Raw genomic sequence first — 24,207 nt, 5'->3', positions numbered from 1 at the left:
AACTCTGCTTACGTCACTTCCTCTCAACTGACATCGCAGCATGAACATAGAATAAGTGCGCATATGTATAATACGAACATATTACCTTCAGTACAAAACTGCTTGTCACGAGTAACTAAAGGAGAAGAACGCATGTTGACTAGTTAGATATCATGCAGCTTGTTAAATGACTAGTAAAAATTACAAGTCAACTAGTTTGGTCCAAAGGTCCACAGGGGATTAAAAATATGACTATATACAGATTTTATCCTACTATTGTGTTAAGCTGCCAAACTAGCACAATATCTGTTCAAAGTACTTGTACTAAAGTGTCACTAGTTGCTAAAAAACAGTTACTATAAATAAGTGCAATTCTACGAGTCAGATAAAAATGCCCATGAAATGGGAGCACATGTTAACTTGTTTGTGCATTGTAAATAAAAGTGATGTCCGGTATCAAAGATATGTAATAAATACTTAAACGGCTTGCCGTACAGATGAACTCAGTTGTCCATCTAGACCAGCAGACGTGAATGGGAAATTGTCCATTTTGGTTTATGACTGTTCCATTGTGGGAAGACATAAACAAAACGTTTTCTCAGAACCTGGCACGATAAAACAACCAAGAAAAGATATTTATGAGATTAACTCTTAAATGGAGACAAAAAACCGTACTGGTCAGACTGGGTAAGTTGCCACTATTTTAATAATTCTCATTTGTTTTGTTACCTTGGTGTGGATTTGAATGTTTGTAAATTGTTTTTTATCACTTATAACTTTGACGGACCTTATGTTGGGTAGCCAGTCAGTCGGGCGGCGCTCCTCTATGTCCGAGGGGCCAGATGTGGGCGGTTCATAAAGGGGTGGTGGGTGGTGTGTAGTGCTGTTATGCAGTTACTTTTGTGAGCCTCTTTGTGAATGGTGTTTGTTGCAGTATTGGTGTGCAGATGTGGAGTGGCCGCCCTGTCTGCTGACACACCTTTGTTAGCCTGCAGTCCCAGACATTTTAGAGTTTGTGTTAATGAAGTAATCCGTCAGTACTCTCAACCTGTGTGGTGGGTGCTCTTTTGCCTCTGACACCCGACCAGACTGGATTAACAAAGGTAGCCCAATAGTAAAATAAAGGAAAGAATATGACACCATTATTTTTGGGTTTAATTTTTTTCTAGTTTTATAAACTTGAGCTCAACTTATTAAATATTAGGAACATATAATTTTGTCACAATGCCTTAATATTTTTGATTTTTTTTATATTTGCATTAAATGAAATGTAAACATCCAAAGCAAAATACATGTCGAAACAAAGATATCAAATAACATGATGTTGGAGAATTCAATACATTCAAGCAAATGTTAACATATCAGATATGTTTGGGGTTTTTTTTTTTTTTTTTTTTTCTGGGCTACAGAATAAAGCAATCAAATGGGTTTTATTTATTATAGAAGTTGAAGAAATAAAAATAGCAGTAAAACCATTATGTTAAGATACAATTATATACATCCACATAAAACATGAAAAAAGATCAAAGACATTGTAAAATATACAGGTGTACACAGATGCATTAAATGAATTACTCACAGGGCACAAACAGTTTTCTGAATCTTGTAATCTCCACTGGGAACTTGTTCCATCGTTCCATGCTGCTTCTCCATGATTTCTGCAGCCTGGTCTGGACTAGCTGACCTGAAACTTTGGATCTGAGAGGCCTGCTTTGTTCTGGAGATGTCACAGATTTTGGCTCTAAAATGTCCTGTAAATCTCAGAGTAGCAGTGCAGTTTTAAAAATCTGTTGTGAGAACAGCAGGGAGGGAATAACTCCTCTTTAATCCAGAACCACAAAGAGCTGCTACCTGTCCTGTTTCTGTGGGAGTTCTAGAGGAGAGGACAGAGACGACACCAGACAGGGATACCTTCTGTGGAAAAAACATTTTCACGCGAGCTTAATCAAATTTGAGCAAAAACATTTAAATGTTTTAGTTAATTAAGCTCCAACCTCAGTCTATACTTCAATGTAAAAATGAAGAAATGAGCAGTAATATGTTATAACACAGACTGTGGCCAGAAGGTGAGAGACATGTTGCTCCTGCAGTGTGTAGTTTTAAGAAAAAGCCACTTATAAATTTGTTTAAATTCAATGAACAGCATAAAAAACATCTATATCCGTCCTTTAATTCTCGGTTTTATTGGTTCCGACATGTTTGAACTGTTTTAATTACTGCAAAATATAATAGATACATAAAAATCAACTTTATTGGCTGCTTTTTTTTTTTTTTTTTTTCAAATTGTTTTTGCTTTTTGTTTTTTATTTAATAAATCCTGAGCAGGTAAATACTTTTCACAAACCTACTTTGTCTGAACAGCAGGATAAAACAACCCAGGTGAGTATAGGAATCTCTTCATTCCAGCAACATAAGAATCAACAGCAAATGCAGTTTGTTTTTTTTTTTTCTAAGAACAATAAAGACGTTTAAGATTTAAAACAGATGAAATTAAACTTCTCATCATCTTTTTTTTTTAACCACTTATGTTGTCCTCCTGTCTCCATGGCTCCAGACATGTCACAGTTATTCCCATCTTGACCTGAAGCCCAGTTCTCATAGCTGACCACCTCATTACTGACCCAGAACCAGAAATCCAGGGTGCAGCTGTAGCGGAGTCCCGTCCAGACAAAAGGAGTTGTGGCGTTCTTGGCTTTCTCCTGGACCCATCTCTGCTCATCCAGGTTGGTGATGGAGACCAGGTCATGGTGGTGTTCCCTGCAGTAGCATAAGGCGTCCTCCCAGTTCATCTTTTCTTTTATCAGGATCATGGTATCTGCCATGAAAGCAATGGAAACAAGTAAAAAAAAAAAAAAAAAAAAATCAACTTTAAGCTCTTACTGGGAATGCAGTTAATAACACTAAAATGTTTTGACTTTGTGGTAATTCTCAAATATTCATGTGCAAATCTAGATGTGACCTGCTGTCAGTGTCACACACACGTAGAACAACAGTCTGCATGAGAAAATAGCAAATTAAAAGAGATCCAACTTTTTCCAGTTAATGCCTTAACCATCGAAGTTTCAAGATGATGACAGCTTGTGCAAAAAAAAAAAAAAAAAAAAAAAATTCTGTTTGTGTATTTTAAAGTCCCAGAAGAGAGGCCTCTCACTGTACTTGTGGTTAATAAGCAGATAATATATGTTATTATTATATCAGAAAAGCATTAGGTCCGTCATGCACAGTAGTATTAAAATATGAAACATCTAACAGATTGTAAAAGATTTCACAATGAAAAATACATTCAAACATCCTGAGTTAAAGGAATGAGATTGATACAGATATGTATGATATATGTTGTCTGATCTTCATACATCATTAAAAATCTCACCGTCGTAACAAAAGAAAGGTTTCTGGTGAGAACAGTTGGAACTATCCCAGCTTCTTGAGTCCTTCATAATCACACCACATTGTGGTTGGTTCCTAACACCACTGTGTGTGAAGAAATGAAAAGGAAACATGTTTTAAAACACTTTTCTACAAAACAACATGCTGAAACATGAATGTGAACATACTCTGTAACGTCTGGATGCCAGTGTCTGAAAGAAAAGCTGCTCCCATCAGACCATCTCCAGGTGTCTCTGAACAGACCAATAAATAAGACATTCCCTGTGGAGCTTTTCACCAGGCTCTTCAGTTCTTTATCCTCTAACTGGTGTCGTCCACTGACCAGGTCTGTGTGATGCTGTCTGCAGTATATCTGAGCTTCAAACCAGGTTTTCTCTTCTTCAATCAAATGGAATTTCTTTGTTGCACTTTCTGTGGAATAAAGAGACAAACTCACATCATAGTTTGTATCTTTTAAAGTTAAAATCCATAAAATTCCTCTCATGGCAGTGGGACATCAACATCTTTACTTTAATTTTCCTTCTGTTCAAATCTAAATGTTGGAATGAAATAAACCATCAAGAGTTTTTTAGTCTGTTGAACTTCAGAATTAACATGAGATGCTGTTCTTACCGTTGTAGCAGAGAAAATAATGTGTCTTTGTCTTACAAGGATCATCTCCCCATTTAAAGCTTTCATAGATGAAACCACAGTTATCAGGTGATGTTTCAGTTGCTTCTCCCTCTTTCCATTCCGTCTCACTGGCATTGAACTCCACACCAGGCAGAGACCAGTGCCACTTTCTACTGTCATCATTTGGCTTGTAGAGACCAATCCACGCGTCTTTGCTTTCCATCATGAGCAGTCTGTTCATGTCTGCCATGTTAGTCACTGTTGCCAGGTCAGTGTATCGTTTCCTGCAGTACTTCTGGGCATCATTCCAGGTCTTTTTATCGTTAACATAGTGGTACTCATAGAGGAAACATTTGATGAAACAACTCTGACCTAAAGAAAAAAAGGCAAAATGTCCATTAAAGCCACCTGCAGACAACCCAGCTCATGTCATGACACATGAGCTTTACTGTCTTAGTTTACTGTGGACCTACTTACCCATCAGGGTGAGTAGAAACAGACTCAGCTGCATGTTTCCACTTTCTCTGTTCAGTTGGACTTATTCACTGTACTGGTGGAAGACAAATGAAGTTATTTGAAACTCTTAGTTTTACATTTAGGAGGTACAATACAAAATATATAAACTAGCTGAAAGATTTTTATGGTAAAAGAGAGAAAGAAGAAGGAAAGAACGAGGTTTGATCTGTTTCAGTTGCACACATACCAGCAACATCTCCTTAGATTCTCCTCTGCACATTATAAAAGTCTGGCTATTGTCTGTTACTGGTCAAACATCTGTTGAATGTACTGGAACGTCACACAAAAACTTTGTGATTAAACCTTTTTTTATGCTTATAAAGGAATGAAGAGATGCCTCTGAAGCTCAGTATTTAGGTGAATCACCTACATCAATTAAGGATCTTCCAGTCACAGTCACAATAAAAAAAACATTTAATATGTAATATCTACCAACCTGATGATTTCCTTTTTCTAAACGGCACAGTTTCAGGTTACATATTTCAATATATTCAAATCAACAGAAATATGACACTGTACAGCAGTTATAAAAGCAACCTTGTTGTTATTGTTGTTTTAAACAAATTGGGAAAAATAAGAAACAGGAACTTTGTCAATTAAAGAAGATTTCTGCACAGAAAGCTCTTAAAAGTTCCACAAGATACGTAGCATGAATGTTAAGCTGTATTAAGACAAATGCATCCTCATATACTTACAGGTTTATAACAGAGGTTGTGTTTTTTTTGTTTTGTTTTCCAATCCTTATAAACCTGGTTTGACCTTGCAAAAAGTATAACTGGGAAGTCTAAAAGAAAAATCTAAGATCAAATTTCAAGTTATGGAAATTCAAATTTTGCATCATATTTGTTCCAAAACGGTGATGAGTGTCTACACTGTAGTCTGCATTGATCAATGATGTAACATCTCCTTCTGATTCAGAGACATTTGAAGGATAAATTAAGTTCTGTGTTTATAATTATATGAATATAAATATAAGAACTCTTGTTTTGGGGTGACTCCAGAACATCACAGAAACTCATCTGTTGACCCTTTCATGTATAAAACAACAACAACAAGAAGATTTTGTCAGCATCAATCCACTTCTGGCCTTTGTTTATTAATTTGTCTCTTTTATGCCTGTTATATTTTATTTATGTATTTAGCTTTTATTCACTTTTAGTCACACATTTCTTTCTATATTATTTATTTTCAGAATTAATCTTAAATTATTTCTATGACTAATTTATGCCCAAGATGTCTATTATATATATTTTCCTATTATTAACACCTATTTATGTATTTATTTCTGTATTTTTAATTTATGATTATTCTTAAATTATTTTCATAAATTTATTTGATAAGACATTGTATTTTATTTCTTTTAAATTTTTGTTATCTTTTTAAAAAAAACTAAGAATTGTAGATAAATTCAGACATCATAGGATGTATTGAAAAATAAATTACTAAAAGATAAATTTGACAAAGTGAAGTACTTTCCAGTCCGACTGAACTGACTTTAAATCACAAGCTAGATGACATATTTTACTTACATCCTGGTTTTTCTTCACTCCTCAGTCTCATGTCTTTACCTTCGATGCTGCAGTGTTGATGGGAAATGCTTCAACTGGAAATTTTGTCCCTGTGTTTAATGTTCTGCCTGCTGTACTCATTTGAATAGTCGATACATACAACATCCAGTAAAAAAGCTTTGCTGAATGACCTTTCTGTCAAATATGGGAAGTTGCTGTGTCGAGATGCAACCTGCTTTGTTTAGGGAAAGACATGCAAATCCAGAACACCTCAACTTTTCACAAAAGAAAGAAGAAAAAACATTTAAATAAATCCACCTAATAATTCCCTAAAATTTCAATTTATACAATTTTTAGTCATAAAATAGTACAGAATTTACATACACATATAAAAACATGGAGGGCAGCAAGTCAGGGTGAACTATCTACAGATCTACTTGTATGAAAATAGAAGATACATATATGGACATGAGAAGAAAGTAGATAAGAACAAAAAATGCCAGGTAAATTCTATTATCAGGTAAAAAGGATACTACTAAGTTTACCTTAACAATTTCAAAAGATAATTTAAGTGCAAGAAGTTTTTTTTCTTGTTGGTTTCAGAATTTAAGGTACATGAATAAGCATTTAGTTCAGTGAGCAAAGTATGAATGTCAGGGGGGGAATTCTTATATTTAGACTTATGCATATGGACTTTGCCAGTCAGAATTAAAGGCTGGTTCTGTGCGGTACAAGAACGATTCAATTCAATTCAGTTCAATTCAACTTTATTTATATAGCGTCAAATCACGGCAATGCCATCTCAAGACGCTTTACAGACAGAGGGGAAAACATAATGAAGGCCAATTCATAATAGCCTATATAAGAGAACCAACAGATTGAGTTGAGTCCAACTCAATCTCCCATCCTGAGCAAGCACACTGGCGACAGTGGGAAGGAAAAAACTCCCTTTTAACAGGAAGGAAACCTCCGGCAGAACCCGGCTCAGGACAGGCAGCCATCTGCCTCTGCTGTGTGGGGGGAAGAGGACAGAAAGACAACAGACAACAGGAACTGCTACTCCCGGCCAGGGAGACGACATTGGTACTCTGTTGAAGTGGTTTTTATTGCCAGGTGCAGCGATATTTGAAGTAAATAATTCTATGGCACATTTGGGTCTTGCTTTTTCGGCATGTTTGCACTTTTATTTACATGTTGTACAGTAAATATTCATGGAATCACACAAATATTTGTTGGCAACTACCGATATGTCTGGCTTCTGTCTTTAAGTTTCCTGTGAAAGAAAAGGATTGATGATGTTTAAATGGCAGATATTGTGCGTAAGGGTGCAGGATGTGGTTAATGGTAAAATGGCCTGTTTAACTCACTTGGTTGGTGTTCTCTACTGGATGTTCAAGCAAATGTTTCTCCAAGGGCCTGAACACTAGATTAAGATGCCAGGAGAGGTCATGAGACAGATGGATGAGGCTTAGGCCAATGGCACTTGGCTTTTAGGTTGGGGAAATGGTTTTAGGTTTAGTTATGTGTATTTATAGTATCTTTGAGTAGATAGTTTTTATATTTATAAAATCCATTTAGACAGTTATTTTTAGAATGTATTAGTATGTAGTTTTTTTATGTTATGGGAAGCAACTTTGTTGGATGGAAGATGGTTTGGCCCAATCAACAGCAGAGCACATAAAATGGTGCCATTTGGCTCACTGGGGGCAAGTGCTGCTGGTGAAGGCTAAGCTCCTCCACAAACAGTTTGGTGTTATGCCTCTGGCCTATTAATTACCCTGGAACAAATAAAGAGATTTGTATTGGAGCCTTTTGAGTGGGTTAACTGATTCCAGCGCTCATGGGCAAGCATTCTTCAAGGACACGTTTCAAATAACAAACGTGTCTCACCTGCTGTCGCCTCAAGAACATACGAGTCATAAAACATTATTGAACGTTGGACCACATATCTAATAACAGGTGGTGTAGCTGATTGAGGATTTTTCCTCTCCTACAGCACGAATTCAAACAGTTGACCATTCTGTTTTAGGATTTACTGTCAAAAACTGAGATTGTTTTAGGCTTATGTAATTATGTTTGTGATATATACATATGAAATAGTATGTGTTCAAGAGCCTGAATGAGCAAACAGCTAACCACATTAACACTATTTTAAATTGATTACGATTTCAAATTAGTTGGATTTTGTCAAGATAATTAACTGCTATACCATTCAAGTTTACTTGATCTTTGTCAACAGCATCTAGGATGGAAAAGAAAGGATGACTTCTACAGACAGATAATTTAGTGTTTTTTATGGGTAATTAGTGCTATTAATTTTTTAGTGTTATAAATTAGTTTTTAATTTTATTCTTGGATAGCCTTATCGGTCTCCCCCAATATTATTTTTCTTTATATCATTCAACACCATCTTCCCTCATTGATACTATTTCATTGTCATCAAGTGACACAACAACTTTTAACTAAAAGGGATGACCACTAACTCATCGAACAAAAACCATAAAATGACCATTAAACACAGTGGCAAACTAAGACTGGGGGGAAGTGAAGGAACAGTTTGAAACAGACAGGATTGGAGTAGCGCAAAACACACTTTAATCGATAAGAAGATCTCTGGCGGAGATTTGAAAACGACCAACTGGAGAGTAGAAGACAGGAGGTAGGTTAAGTTTTCCCAACACTTATTTGTTTTGTGGTTATATGTAGACGCCTAAAAGCCACAGTGTCTCATGCTGACTGTTAAATTTAGAGGAGGATCATTGACGGTCAGGTGGTGCTGGAATCAGGCAAATGTGTCTTTGTGATCGATGCATTCATTAAGGCACATGATATCGTAGGAAAAAATGAACTTCCTGATGCTAAGTCTGCTCCCCAGCTGGGAGGATTACACAGCAGGACAAAATCAAGGTTTGGTTGGAGGATTACCACATCCAGAAACCTTCATGTCCAGCTGAGTATCCACATCTGAATGGAAACCATCAAGCAAAGCTGAGCTGTCTTTTGCAGAAAGAGTGAGAAGTAATACAAGAACTTGTTGAGTTAGGGAAGCGCAGATCGGTGTTGATATCATTACCGTCTAAACAGACTCAACACAAGCTGTTTAGAAGATTAAATGAATGAAAGACATATAAGACGTCCCACAACTTTGAGAATTTATAATATGTAATGGAAACAAACTAATTGTACCGGCCAGGTTGGCCTGTTGTTCCCCATGTGGCACATTTCACACAATGTCCTGCACCAAGTAACTACAGTTTTAACTGGTGTGAGAATATAACTTGAAAGAAAAACATCACCTGATGTGAAGTGTGGCATGAACATCTGTCACTGTAACAAGTTTAATATGTCCTTAGAGGATAAATAATAACACTTGAATCAGAGTTATGGTTTGGAAATGGCAACAGTCTATCAAAACAGTACAATACTTCCATCGTGTTTGTATTACATTCAGCATGCTCCTTTGAATACTGTGGTGATTAAATGTTTACTGAACAACATTTATACTACTGTCTTATATGAAAGTGCCTTGAATAAGGAGTATGTGCTTGAATGGAGATGAGAAAAGAATATAAAACTAAAAAAACAGCAACTTTGTGGCCACTGCAATGAAATGAGACAATTTAGGCAAAACTGTAAGTTGTGCAACGTAGTGCAAGTTAATATTTACTGTTTGGTTATTAATTGTTTTTCTCAATAATCTTAAGATGAGCAAATACAACCGCAAAAGATAATGGAACATCAAGTTGTTCAGGAAAGTCTTTACATCCAACAGTATAATGCCGAGACCTGCATATTCACACCCATAGTTCCTCACCCGCTCATAGGCCGTTCATTTTACTGCAACAGTGCCACCTACTGGAGGATTGTGAAACTTTTGAATCACAGGGGTCTCCAGACTGAAAACAAACTTGCCAGACAAAAGTACAACTTTGATTTGTTTTTACAATTGTAAAGTACTTCAACTTCATGAGCCCATTATGTCTCATTGTTGCCTTCAGCTAAGAGGTCTGATACATTAGAAACACACCTCACATTCACACACACTGAACACCACATATCAATCTATTGTGTGGGCAGTAGCTGACCTGCCTACTACAGCAATAACTAGCCAATTAGAACTAGTTGTAACCTGAACTTTGAATACATTTCTAATGATTTTCTCCCAAGAAAGAAAAAAAAAGAAAAAGCAGTGTAATGTTTGTTGTGCCTTATTGTGTTGTGGCTTTTGTTTTGCTGTGACACTCAGGGCCCCCATAGTTAGCTGCTGGGGTCGCGTTGCACCGAGGTGGCACACGTGGCGAGTGACTGCAGAGTGAGGTGATCACAAAGGACTCGGTCTGCTTGGGGAGAACCTACTTCATGGACTTGTTAGACTTATTTTAGACATCATCTGTTTCATATAATTAATTTAAATATTATTGTAATTTGTTAACCGTGATTCTTTGGCTTGTTTTTAACTCTGCTCAGCCCTGGTTCTAATGAACCTTTAGGTTATAGCCCTAAGGGCTCTAGATCTCTAGGTGGCCTTGTCAGTTTGCATTTTTAACTATTCTTAAACTAACTTTAGTAGTTCTTAAATTAGGTTTGTCACTAACAGTTTAAAGGGTCAATCTAAAGATCCAGATGGACTCCTGACGACACAGTCGAAACAATTAGTAACCATACTTTCCAGTTATACTCCCACATTAAATCCAACGGTTTAGTTCTATTCTACAGTCATTTAGCAGACACTTTTATCCAAAGTGACTTACATATGCACTCATATCCCGATAGACACATTGGGGAGGCAACTTTGGGTCTTAGTGTCTTTCCCAGGGACACTTGGGCACATAGTCAGGGGAAGCCTGTAATCGATCCCCCAACTGTCCAGAAGGAAGATGACCTCTCTTCCTACTGAGCCAGCCCGACAATATAGAACTGAAACAGCAGCCAGATGTCTCTTTTTTCCTAACTTTGTCCACTACTGATTTAATCATATTTTATGTTAAAGTGTTTATTGGGATCTTTTCTTTATCTTCAACTGTTGTACATCAAGGGTCTTAAATCAAATCAAAATCAAATCAAACTTTATTTCTTGAGCACTTTTCATGCCTCAGGCAACACAAAGTGCTTTACAAGATAAAATCAAGTCATAAGGATTAAAAGAAACAGTGGATAAAAAGGCATTTAAACAAAAATAGACACAAGCTCTTTCCACACACTCACACACACACACACACAAGAACATAGAGCAAAGAACCCCCCCACATTCCCCGAAAACATCATTCCCTGAATACTGTCTCTTTAACTGAATTCTGGTTAATAAAACAACTAAAAACATTAAGTAAGTGATAAAAATTCTGACTTGGTGCTGATGTGAGGAGACAATACCTCGGGATCCATCCACACCAGGAGCCAGTCCCCCGCATGCTCATAGGGGCCGCTGCCACAGCAACCGCACAACTCCCAGGCAGCAACGGGGCCACCCCGCAGCCGTGAAGCTGCAGTGCTGGACCCAGCACCACCCAAACAGCAGCGGTCATCATGACAACAGCCCCCAGAACAAACAGGCAGGGCCCCCAGCGTGCTGGATCCCCATAAGGAAAACACTGGAGTTAAAACCAGAAGATAAATAACCTTAAGAAGCAGTAAGAAATAAGAGCAACAATAAAAGAAAATATACATATATACATAGAAGGATTTCACAATAATGTATTAAAAATAAGAAATCTAATAAAACATTTTAAAAATAAATAAATTAATAAATGAAGTAAATTAAGATAAGTAAATAAAATAAAATAAAATTCAGTTAAATGCTAAGCTAAAAAGGTGTGTCTTGAGCCTCTTCTTAAAAACATCAACAGTCTCCGCGGCCCTGAGGCTCTCTGGCAGGCTGTTCCACAGTCGAGGACCATAACAATGGAAAGAGGTCTCACCGTATGTCTTAGTTCTGACTTTAGGAACCACTAAAAGGCCAGTATAGAGGACCTCAGGGTCCGCGAAGGCTCATAATTAAAAAGAAGGTCGGATAAATAAAAAGGCCCAGGACCATTAAGACATTTATAAACAAGTAAAAGAATCTTAAAATCAATCCTGAAGCGCACAGGAAGCCAATGCAGCGATTTTAAAACTGGTGTAACGTGTTCTCGCCCTCTGGTCCTCGTCAGAACTCGTGCCGCTGAATTCTGTAGTAATTGTAGGCTGGAAAGAGACTTTTTAGGAAGACCAGAGAGCAGGGCGTTACAGTATTTTAATCTACTGGATATAAAAGCATGCATCAGCACCTCTGTGCTGGCAAGAGAGAGAAATGGGCGGACTCTGGCAATATTTTTAGATGATAAAAACCTGTTTTTGTTACATTTTTTATGTGTGGAATAAAATCCAGCTCAGAGTCAAGAAGAACACCCACATTTCTCACACACTAGGAGGGGTTAAAATGTTACAATTTTGATAAAAGGATCTCTCTCTTGCCTTCAGGATCGATAATTAAAACTTCAGTTTTGTCCTGGTTGAGCTGTAAAAAGTTTGCTGCCATCCATGACTTTATATCTGAAATACAGTTTAAAATCAGAAAAATACAATTTCTTAGAAAGCAGTTTGTAGGAGGGCATAATCTCCCTGCCCTTTAGTGTCTGAGTATTAATCCTTATGGTAACGTCAAACCCTTTGAGTTTTGTCTCTGAGGATCATAGTGTTTCTGTTAACATATTGTTACAGCTGTTTCCTTATTTGAAGGATAAATTCCACAGCTCTCAGATCAGCTGCCACTGTGGAACTCTTAACTGTGGAATGTCATCTTACCATGACTTACCATCTTGACCTTATCACAAACTCCCTCCACACCTTTAAGATCGAGCTGAAAACCTTCCTTTTTCATGATTCTTATAGTTAGGATATGAGCATCTCCTGAGTTGGAGTCTGCATGTACGGGACCCAACTGTCCAAGTTATGGTCTTTGCTCTTATAGTTATGGGTAGTCTAGCCAACCATTACTTATGTAGCAATGGGGATGTTAACTGATGCTCTGTGAAGCACCTTGCTACATTTCTCTAATGTAATAATGTATAGATATATGAAAATATTGCCATCTCTAACTAATTTCTTCTTTTTTCTGAAGGTCTTCCTGAATAAGTGCAATTGTACATGTTGTTCTGTCTTTCCTGTCGTCTCCACCAAAACCAGTTGAGCCGGGTTCTGCCGAAGGTTTTCTTCCTGTTAAAAAGGAGTTTTTTCCTTCCCACTGTCGCCTTGTGCATGCTCAGGATGGGGGATTGGATTGAAGTAATGTTTTGATGCAATCAGCTAGTTTGTATTATAAGATATGTATGAATTGACTTGAAAGGATGTGTATGTAAAGTGCCCTGTGACAACATTGTTATGAAGTGGCGCTGTACAAATAAAGCTGAATTGAATTGAATTGAAATTACCATGACTGAACCAGGACTTCCTTTTCCCCTTTGCAGCTGCACACCTGTCTGCCTTCCATTCACACCATCTCTGGAACCACACAGACACCACTCACCTCTTCCATGTCTACAGAACTCTTGCTGGACCAAGACCCTGAGACACTGCATAGTTGCCAAAATCTTCATTCTCTGTGTCTGTCGGCTATTTTGTTTCACAATGAAGACTGTATTATGTTAAAACACACACGCACACACACACACACACACACATATATATATACATCTCTTTTTAGCAGACTGTAACGTTTAGGTAAAAAATTTCTGGTTTGTTAAAATTAAAGTCACGCCGGCTTCTGTTTTTTTTTATTTTTTTATCCCAAGGCACTTCAAAGAAGATGCAAATCCAAATCAAGATTATTTATATCAGTTTGTACATCAAGTCAATAAAATGGGCTACATTTACAATAAAGAGAAACAAACAAAAATAGTAAAACCATTAAAAATCATGTTAGCACAATTAAACTGATGCACATAGAGAGGGTTTAAAAGACATGAAATATCTCAGAAGTCTTAAAAGAAAATATATCAGTCTGGACAGATGCATTAAGTTAATTCAAACATTTGATATCCACTGGCAATTTGTTACATTGTTTGCAACATACAGCTAAATGCTGCTTCTCCATGATTAGTCTGCAGTCTGGTCTGGACTCCAGTGTGAAATCAGCAGTAACATGATATAACATGGACTTTGGCTAGTATTGGAGAGACATGTTGCTCCTGCAGTGTGTAGTTTTTCAGAAAAAGTCACTTATAAGTTAGTTTGAATTAAATAGACGGTGTAAAAAGAAATCTATATCTGTCCTTTACTTTTTTGGTTTTATTGGTTCTGGCATGTTTGAACTGTTTTAATTTCTGCCAAATATAGTGGATACATAAAAATCAACTTCATTTGCTACTTTTTTGTTTCTCTTAACTTTGGAAAAAGCCTGAGCAGGTAGAAACTGTACACAAACTTACTTTGTCTGAACAGCACTCACATCAGTAACAGCAATAAAAAAAAACAACACAGGTTAGTATAGGGAACTCTTCATTCCAGCAACATAAGAATAATCTGCAAATGCAGGTTTTTTTTTTTCTTTTTTAACAAGAAAGAAGTTTAAAGGGGTCTTATGATGGTATTTGGAGTTTTCTGAGCTTTCTACAGTGTTACGGTGTTGAATCCTCATCAGACATGTGAATGACACTGTTTTTTATCACCTAAATGCATGTTTGAGTTTAAGTTCCAGGACTCTCGCCATGCGGTTTCCATGGCGACGAAAAACGCGTCGTTTTAGAGAGTTTTTTCTACTTGGAAATCCTCGTGACGTCCCGGGGGATAAGGTTCGGTGATTGGTTACCTTCTACTGGTTAACAAGGGCATGTACAAATACATCAGGCGGGTGGAAAACGTGGGATAAAGTTATTTCCAACGATGGCTGGTGAGTTTACCAAAGAGAGACATCCTGCTGCATTCGTTGCTGTGGGTTGCTGTTTTCCACTTTGTTTTCAGGGTCTGATTCAGGTTCCAACATGTAGGGCTGTATGCTATGTGTTGATGTTGTATTTTGTTTTTTTATTGAGTTCATATTAGCCTAATCCTTCTGTTTATGAGATGTTAGAATGACGGCGAAAGCAGGTGCGGTGCGCGCTCCCGATGTCGTGCAGTGGCGGGAGGCGGGGCTTAATGCGGAATAGTCTCAGTCCACTTGTTTTGCCCGCAGGCTGATCTGACAGCCTACGGAGAGGGTCGGTCTGAAGTAAATACAGCGATTTGTGGCAATAACTGGATCAATCCCAGCCCTTCTGGGCTCAGAAATAAAAATAAATTAGCCTGAAATGCACATAATAGTTCCACTTTAAGATTTAAAACAGATGAAATTAAACTTCTCATCATCTTTTTTTTTTAACCACTTATGTTGTCCTCCTGTCTCCATGGCTCCAGACATGTCACAGTCATCCCAATCTTGACCTGAAGCCCAGTTCTTATAGGTGACCCTCTCATCACTGACCCAGAACCAGAAATCCAGGGTGCAGGTGTAGTGCAGTCCCGTCCAGACAAAAGGAGTTGTGGCGTTCTTGGCTTTCTCCTGGACCCATCTCTGCTCATCCAGGTTGGTGATGGAGACCAGGTCACGGTGGTGTTCCCTGCAGTAGTATAAGGCGTCCTCCCAGTTCATCTTTTCTTTTATCAGGATCATGGTATCTGCCATGAAAGCAAAAGTAACAACAAACGATATCTTCAGGCTCTTACTGGGAATGCCTGAGGTTATTAAAAACACCAAAGGTTTTGACTTCTTCATGGTAAAAGAAACTTAGAGTTCTTGTAGATGTGACCTGCTGTCAGTGTCACACACACATAGAACAACAGTCTGCATGAGAAAATAGCAAATTAAAAGAGATCCAACTTTTTCCAGTTAATGCCTTAACCATCGAAGTTTCAAGATGATGACAGCTTGTGCAAAAAAAAAAAAAAAAAATTCTGTTTGTGTATTTTAAAGTCCCAGAAGAGAGGCCTCTCACTGTACTTGTGGTTAATAAGCAGATAATATATGTTATTATTATATCAGAAAAGCATGAGGTCCGTCATGCACAGTAGTAATAAAATATGAAACATCTAACAGATTGTAAAAGATTTCACAATGAAAAATACTTTCAAACATCCTGAGTTAAAGGAATGAGATTGATACAGATATGTATGATATATGTTGTCTGATCTTCATAAATCATTAAAAATCTCACCGTCGTAACAAAAGAAAGGTTTCTGGTCAGAACAGTTGGAACTATCCCAGCTTCTTGAGTCCTTCATAATCACACCACATTGTGGTTGGTTCCCAACACCACTGTGTGTGACGAAATGAAAAGGAAACATGTTTTAAAACACTTTTCTACAAAACAACATGCTGAAACATGAATGTGAACATACTCTGTAACATCTGGATGCCAGTGTCTGAAAGAAAAGCTGCTCCCATCAGACCATCTGCAGGTGTCTCTGAACAGACCAATAAATGAGACATTCCCTGTGGAGCTTTTCACCAGGCTCTTCAGTTCTTTATCCTCTAACTGGTGTCGTCCACTGACCAGGTCTGTGTGATGCTGTCTGCAGTATATCTGAGCTTCAAACCAGGTTTTCTTTTCTTCAGTCAAATGGAATTTCTTTGTTGCACTTTCTGTGGAATAAAGAGACAAACTCACATCATAGTTTGTATCTTTTAAAGTTAAAATCCATAAAATTCCTCTCATGGCAGTGGGACATCAACATCTTTACTTTAATTTTCCTTCTGTTCAAATCTAAATGTTGGAATGAAATAAACCATCAAGAGTTTTTTAGTCTGTTGAACTTCAGAATTAACATGAGATGCTGTTCTTACCGTTGTAGCAGAGAAAATAATGTTTCTTTGTCTTACAAGGATCATCTCCCCACTTAAAGCTTTTATTGATGAAACCACAGTTTTCAGGTGATGTTTCAGTTCCTTCTCCCTCTTTCCATTCCGTCTCACTGGCATTGAACTCCACACCAGGCAGAGACCAGTGCCACTTTCTACTGTCATCATTTGGCTTGTAGAGACCAATCCATGCGTCTTTGCTTTCCATCATGAGCAGTCTGTTCATGTCTGCCATGTTAGTCACTGTTGCCAGGTCAGTGTATCGTTTCCTGCAGTACTTCTGGGCATCATTCCAGGTCTTTTTATCGTTAACATAGTGGTACTCATAGAGGAAACATTTGATGAAACAACTCTGACCTAAAGAAAAAAAGGCAAAATGTCCATTAAAGCCACCTGCAGACAACCCAGCTCATGTCATGACACATGAGCTTTACTGTCTTAGTTTACTGTGGACCTACTTACCCATCAGGGTGAGTAGAAACAGACTCAGCTGCATGTTTCCACTTTCTCTGTTCAGTTGGACTTATTCACTGTACTGGTGGAAGACAAATGAAGTTATTTGAAACTCTTAGTTTTACATTTAGGAGGTACAATGCAAAACTTATAAACTTGCTGAAAGATTTTTATGGTAAAAGAGAGAAAGAAGAAGGAAAGAACGAGGTTTGATCTGTTTCAGTTGCACACATACCAGCAACATCTCCTTAGATTCTCCTCTGCACATTATAAAAGTCTGGCTATTGTCTGTTACTGGTCAAACATCTGTTGAATGTACTGGAACGTCACACAAAAACTTTGTGATTAAACCTTTTTTTATGCTTATAAAGGAATGAAGAGATGCCTCTGAAGCTCAGTATTTAGGTGAATCACCTACATCAATTAAGGATCTTCCAGTCACAGTCACAATAAAAAAAAACATTTAATATGTAATATCTACCAACCTGATGATTTCCTTTTTCTAAACGGCACAGTTTCAGGTTACATATTTCAATATATTCAAATCAACAGAAATATGACACTGTACAGCAGTTATAAAAGCAACCTTGTTGTTATTGTTGTTTTAAACAAATTGGGAAAAATAAGAAACAGGAACTTTGTCAATTAAAGAAGATTTCTGCACAGAAAGCTCTTAAAAGTTCCACAAGATACGTAGCATGAATGTTAAGCTGTATTAAGACAAATGCATCCTCATATACTTACAGGTTTATAACAGAGGTTGTGTTTTTTTGGTTTTGTTTTCCAATCCTTATAAACCTGGTTTGACCTTGCAAAAAGTATAACTGGGAAGTCTAAAAGAAAAATCTAAGATCAAATTTCAAGTTATGGAAATTCAAATTTTGCATCATATTTGTTCCAAAACGGTGATGAGTGTCTACACTGTAGTCTGCATTGATCAATGATGTAACATCTCCTTCTGATTCAGAGACATTTGAAGGATAAATTAAGTTCTGTGTTTATAATTATATGAATATAAATATAAGAACTCTTGTTTTGGGGTGACTCCAGAACATCACAGAAACTCATCTGTTGACCCTTTCATGTATAAAACAACAACAACAAGAAGATTTTGTCAGCATCAATCCACTTCTGGCCTTTGTTTATTAATTTGTCTCTTTTATGCCTGTTATATTTTATTTATGTATTTTGCTTTTATTCACTTTTAGTCACGCATTTATTTCTATATTATTTATTTTCAGAATTAATCTTAAATTATTTCTATTACTAATTTATGCCCAAGATGTCTATTATATATATTTTCCTATTATTAACACCTATTTATGTATTTATTTCTGTATTTTTAATTTATGATTATTCTTAAATTATTTTCATAAATTTATTTGATAAGACATTGTATTTTATTTCTTTTAAATTTTTGTTATCTTTTAAAAAAAAACTAAGAATTGTAGATAAATTCAGACATCATAGGATGTATTGAAAAATAAATTACTAAAAGATAAATTTGACAAAGTGAAGTACTTTCCAGTCCGACTGAACTGACTTTAAATCACAAGCTAGATGACATATTTTACTTACATCCTGGTTTTTCTTCACTCCTCAGTCTCATGTCTTTACCTTCGATGCTGCAGTGTTGATGGGAAATGCTTCAACTGGAAATTTTGTCCCTGTGTTTAATGTTCTGCCTGCTGTATCATTTGAATAGTCGATACATACAACATCCAGTAAAAAAGCTTTGCTGAATGACCTTTCTGTCAAATATGGGAAGTTGCTGTGTCGAGATGCAACCTGCTTTGTTTAGGGAAAGACATGCAAATCCAGAACACCTCAACTTTTCACAAAAGAAAGAAGAAAAAACATTTAAATAAATCCACCTAATAATTCCCTAAAATTTCAATTTATACAATTTTTAGTCATAAAATAGTACAGAATTTACATACACATATAAAAACATGGAGGGCAGCAAGTCAGGGTGAACTATCTACAGATCTACTTGTATGAAAATAGAAGATACATATATGGACATGAGAAGAAAGTAGATAAGAACAAAAAATGCCAGGTAAATTCTATTATCAGGTAAAAAGGATACTACTAAGTTTACCTTAACAATTTCAAAAGATAATTTAAGTGCAAGAAGTTTTTTTTGTTGTTGGTTTCAGAATTTAAGGTACATGAATAAGCATTTAGTTCAGTGAGCAAAGTATGAATGTCAGGGGGGGAATTCTTATATTTAGACTTATGCATATGGACTTTGCCAATCAGAATTAAAGGCTGGTTCTGTGCGGTACAAGAACGATTCAATTCAATTCAGTTCAATTCAACTTTATTTATATAGCGTCAAATCACGGCAATGCCATCTCAAGACGCTTTACAGACAGAGGGGAAAACATAATGAAGGCCAATTCATAACAGCCTATATAAGGAAACCAACAGATTGAGTTGAGTCCAACTCAATCTCCCATCCTGAGCAAGCACACTGGCGACAGTGGGAAGGAAAAAACTCCCTTTTAACAGGAAGGAAACCTCCGGCAGAACCCGGCTCAGGACAGGCAGCCATCTGCCTCTGCTGTGTGGGGGGAAGAGGACAGAAAGACAACAGACAACAGGAACTGCTACTCCCGGCCAGGGAGACGACATTGGTACTCTGTTGAAGTGGTTTTTATTGCCAGGTGCAGCGATATTTGAAGTAAATAATTCTATGGCACATTTGGGTCTTGCTTTTTCGGCATGTTTGCACTTTTATTTACATGTTGTACAGTAAATATTCATGGAATCACACAAATATTTGTTGGCAACTACCGATATGTCTGGCTTCTGTCTTTAAGTTTCCTGTGAAAGAAAAGGATTGATGATGTTTAAATGGCAGATATTGTGCGTAAGGGTGCAGGATGTGGTTAATGGTAAAATGGCCTGTTTAACTCACTTGGTTGGTGTTCTCTACTGGGTGTTCAAGCAAATGTTTCTCCAAGGGCCTGAACACTAGATTAAGATGCCAGGAGAGGTCATGAGACAGATGGATGAGGCTTAGGCCAATGGCACTTGGCTTTTAGGTTGGGGAAATGGTTTTAGGTTTAGTTATGTGTATTTATAGTATCTTTGAGTAGATAGTTTTTATATTTATAAAATCCATTTAGACAGTTATTTTTAGAATGTATTAGTATGTAGTTTTTTTATGTTATGGGAAGCAACTTTGTTGGATGGAAGATGGTTTGGCCCAATCAACAGCAGAGCACATAAAATGGTGCCATTTGGCTCATTGGGGGCAAGTGCTGCTGGTGAAGGCTAAGCTCCTCCACAAACAGTTTGGTGTTATGCCTCTGGCCTATTAATTACCCTGGAACAAATAAAGAGATTTGTATTGGAGCCTTTTGAGTGGGTTAACTGATTCCAGCGCTCATGGGCAAGCATTCTTCAAGGACACGTTTCAAATAACAAACGTGTCTCACCTGCTGTCGCCTCAAGAACATACGTGTCATAAAACATTATTGAACGTTGGACCACATATCTAATAACAGGTGGTGTAGCTGATTGAGGATTTTTCCTCTCCTACAGCACGAATTCAAACAGTTGACCATTCTGTTTTAGGATTTACTGTCAAAAACTGAGATTGTTTTAGGCTTATGTAATTATGTTTGTGATATATACATATGAAATAGTATGTGTTCAAGAGCCTGAATGAGCAAACAGCTAACCACATTATCACTATTTTAAATTGATTACGATTTCAAATTAGTTGGATTTTGTCAAGATAATTAACTGCTATACCATTCAAGTTTACTTGATCTTTGTCAACAGCATCTAGGATGGAAAAGAAAGGATGACTTCTACAGACAGATAATTTAGTGTTTTTTATGGGTAATTAGTGCTATTAATTTTTTAGTGTTATAAATTAGTTTTTAATTTTATTCTTGGATAGCCTTATCGGTCTCCCCCAATATTATTTTTCTTTATATCATTCAACACCATCTTCCCTCATTGATACTATTTCATTGTCATCAAGTGACACAACAACTTTTAACTAAAAGGGATGACCACTAACTCATCGAACAAAAACCATAAAATGACCATTAAACACAGTGGCAAACTAAGACTGGAGGGAAGTGAAGGAACAGTTTGAAACAGACAGGATTGGAGTAGCGCAAAACACACTTTAATCGATAAGAAGATCTCTGGCGGAGATTTGAAAACGACCAACTGGAGAGTAGAAGACAGGAGGTAGGTTAAGTTTTCCCAACACTTATTTGTTTTGTGGTTATATGTAGACGCCTACAAGCCACAGTGTCTCATGCTGACTGTTAAATTTAGAGGAGGATCATTGACGGTCAGGTGGTGCTGGAATCAGGCAAATGTGTCTTTGTGATCGATGCATTCATTAAGGCACATGATATCGTAGGAAAAAATGAACTTCCTGATGCTAAGTCTGCTCCCCAGCTGGGAGGATTACACAGCAGGACAAAATCAAGGTTTGGTTGGAGGATTACCACATCCAGAAACCTTCATGTCCAGCTGAGTATCCACATCTGAATGGAAACCATCAAGCAAAGCTGAGCTGTCTTTTGCAGAAAGAGTGAGAAGTAATACAAGAACTTGTTGAGTTAGGGAAGCGCAGATCGGTGTTGATATCATTACCGTCTAAACAGACTCAACACAAGCTGTTTAGAAGATTAAATGAATGAAAGACATATAAGACGTCCCACAACTTTGAGAATTTATAATATGTAATGGAAACAAACTAATTGTACCGGCCAGGTTGGCCTGTTGTTCCCCATGTGGCACATTTCACACAATGTCCTGCACCAAGTAACTACAGTTTTAACTGGTGTGAGAATATAACTTGAAAGAAAAACATCACCTGATGTGAAGTGTGGCATGAACATCTGTCACTGTAACAAGTTTAATATGTCCTTAGAGGATAAATAATAACACTTGAATCAGAGTTATGGTTTGGAAATGGCAACAGTCTATCAAAACAGTACAATACTTCCATCGTGTTTGTATTACATTCAGCATGCTCCTTTGAATACTGTGGTGATTAAATGTTTACTGAACAACATTTATACTACTGTCTTATATGAAAGTGCCTTGAATAAGGAGTATGTGCTTGAATGGAGATGAGAAAAGAATATAAAACTAAAAAAACAGCAACTTTGTGGCCACTGCAATGAAATGAGACAATTTAGGCAAAACTGTAAGTTGTGCAACGTAGCAAGTTAATATTTACTGTTTGGTTATTAATTGTTTTTCTCAATAATCTTAAGATGAGCAAATACAACCGCAAAAGATAATGGAACATCAAGTTGTTCAGGAAAGTCTTTACATCCAACAGTATAATGCCGAGACCCGCATATTCACACCCATAGTTCCTCACCCGCTCATAGGCCGTTCATTTTACTGCAACAGTGCCACCTACTGGAGGATTGTGAAACTTTTGAATCACAGGGGTCTCCAGACTGAAAACAAACTTGCCAGACAAAAGTACAACTTTGATTTGTTTTTACAATTGTAAAGTACTTCAACTTCATGAGCCCATTATGTCTCATTGTTGCCTTCAGCTAAGAGGTCTGATACATTAGAAACACACCTCACATTCACACACACTGAACACCACATATCAAACTATCGTGTGGGCAGTAGCTGACCTGCCTACTACAGCAATAACTAGCCAATTAGAACTAGTTGTAACCTGAACTTTGAATACATTTCTAATGATTTTCTCCCAAGAAAGAAAAAAAAAAAAAAAAGCAGTGTAATGTTTGTTGTGCCTTATTGTGTTGTGGCTTTTGTTTTGCTGTGACACTCAGGGCCCCCATAGTTAGCTGCTGGGGTCGCGTTGCACCGAGGTGGCACACGTGGCGAGTGACTGCAGAGTGAGGTGATCACAAAGGACTCGGTCTGCTTGGGGAGAACCTACTTCATGGACTTGTTAGACTTATTTTAGACATCATCTGTTTCATATAATTAATTTAAATATTATTGTAATTTGTTAACCGTGATTCTTTGGCTTGTTTTTAACTCTTCTCAGCCCTGGTTCTAATGAACCTTTAGGTTATAGCCCTAAGGGCTCTAGATCTCTAGGTGGCCTTGTCAGTTTGCATTTTTAACTATTCTTAAACTAACTTTAGTAGTTCTTAAATTAGGTTTGTCACTAACAGTTTAAAGGGTCAATCTAAAGATCCAGATGGACTCCTGACGACACAGTCGAAACAATTAGTAACCATACTTTCCAGTTATACTCCCACATTAAATCCAACAGTTTAGTTCTATTCTACAGTCATTTAGCAGACACTTTTATCCAAAGTGACTTACATATGCACTCATATCCCGATAGACACATTGGGGAGGCAACTTTGGGTCTTAGTGTCTTTCCCAGGGACACTTGGGCACATAGTCAGGGGAAGCCTGTAATCGATCCCCCAACTGTCCAGAAGGAAGATGACCTCTCTTCCTACTGAGCCAGCCCGACAATATAGAACTGAAACAGCAGCCAGATGTCTCTTTTTTCCTAACTTTGTCCACTACTGATTTAATCATATTTTATGTTAAAGTGTTTATTGGGATCTTTTCTTTATCTTCAACTGTTGTACATCAAGGGTCTTAAATCAAATCAAAATCAAATCAAACTTTATTTCTTGAGCACTTTTCATGCCTCAGGCAACACAAAGTGCTTTACAAGATAAAATCAAGTCATAAGGATTAAAAGAAACAGTGGATAAAAAGGCATTTAAACAAAAATAGACACAAGCTCTTTCCACACACTCACATACACACACACAAGAACATAGAGCAAAGAACCCCCCCCACATTCCCCGAAAACATCATTCCCTGAATACTGTCTCTTTAACTGAATTCTGGTTAATAAAACAACTAAAAACATTAAGTAAGTGATAAAAATTCTGACTTGGTGCTGATGTGAGGAGACAATACCTCGGGATCCATCCACACCAG

At 37.1% G+C, this 24,207-nt stretch overlaps 1 protein-coding gene across 1 annotated transcript in view; it reads right to left on the bottom strand.

Annotated features, from left to right (window-relative positions):
* Positions 1-1,554: 1,554 nt before the first annotated feature.
* The window catches only part of LOC306769191 (C-type mannose receptor 2-like), a gene marked incomplete at both ends in the record, with an annotated part of 52,693 nt that continues 30,040 nt past the window's right edge, over positions 1,555-24,207 (bottom strand). Inside the window, 7 exons of the mRNA XM_079257757.1 lie at positions 1,555-1,730; positions 2,561-2,794; positions 3,610-3,777; positions 3,979-4,350; positions 15,396-15,629; positions 16,426-16,593; positions 16,795-17,166. Coding sequence (XP_079113883.1) covers positions 1,555-1,730; positions 2,561-2,794; positions 3,610-3,777; positions 3,979-4,350; positions 15,396-15,629; positions 16,426-16,593; positions 16,795-17,166 — 1,724 coding nt within the window. The remainder of the gene's footprint in view (positions 1,731-2,560; positions 2,795-3,609; positions 3,778-3,978; positions 4,351-15,395; positions 15,630-16,425; positions 16,594-16,794; positions 17,167-24,207) is intronic.

The sequence above is a fragment of the Telmatherina bonti genome (assembly GCF_933228915.1).
Source record: "Telmatherina bonti genome assembly, chromosome: 18".
NCBI lineage: Eukaryota > Metazoa > Chordata > Actinopteri > Atheriniformes > Telmatherinidae > Telmatherina > Telmatherina bonti.
The sequence above is the reverse complement of the archived record's forward strand: the minus strand, read 5'-3'. Positions and strand labels throughout refer to the sequence as shown.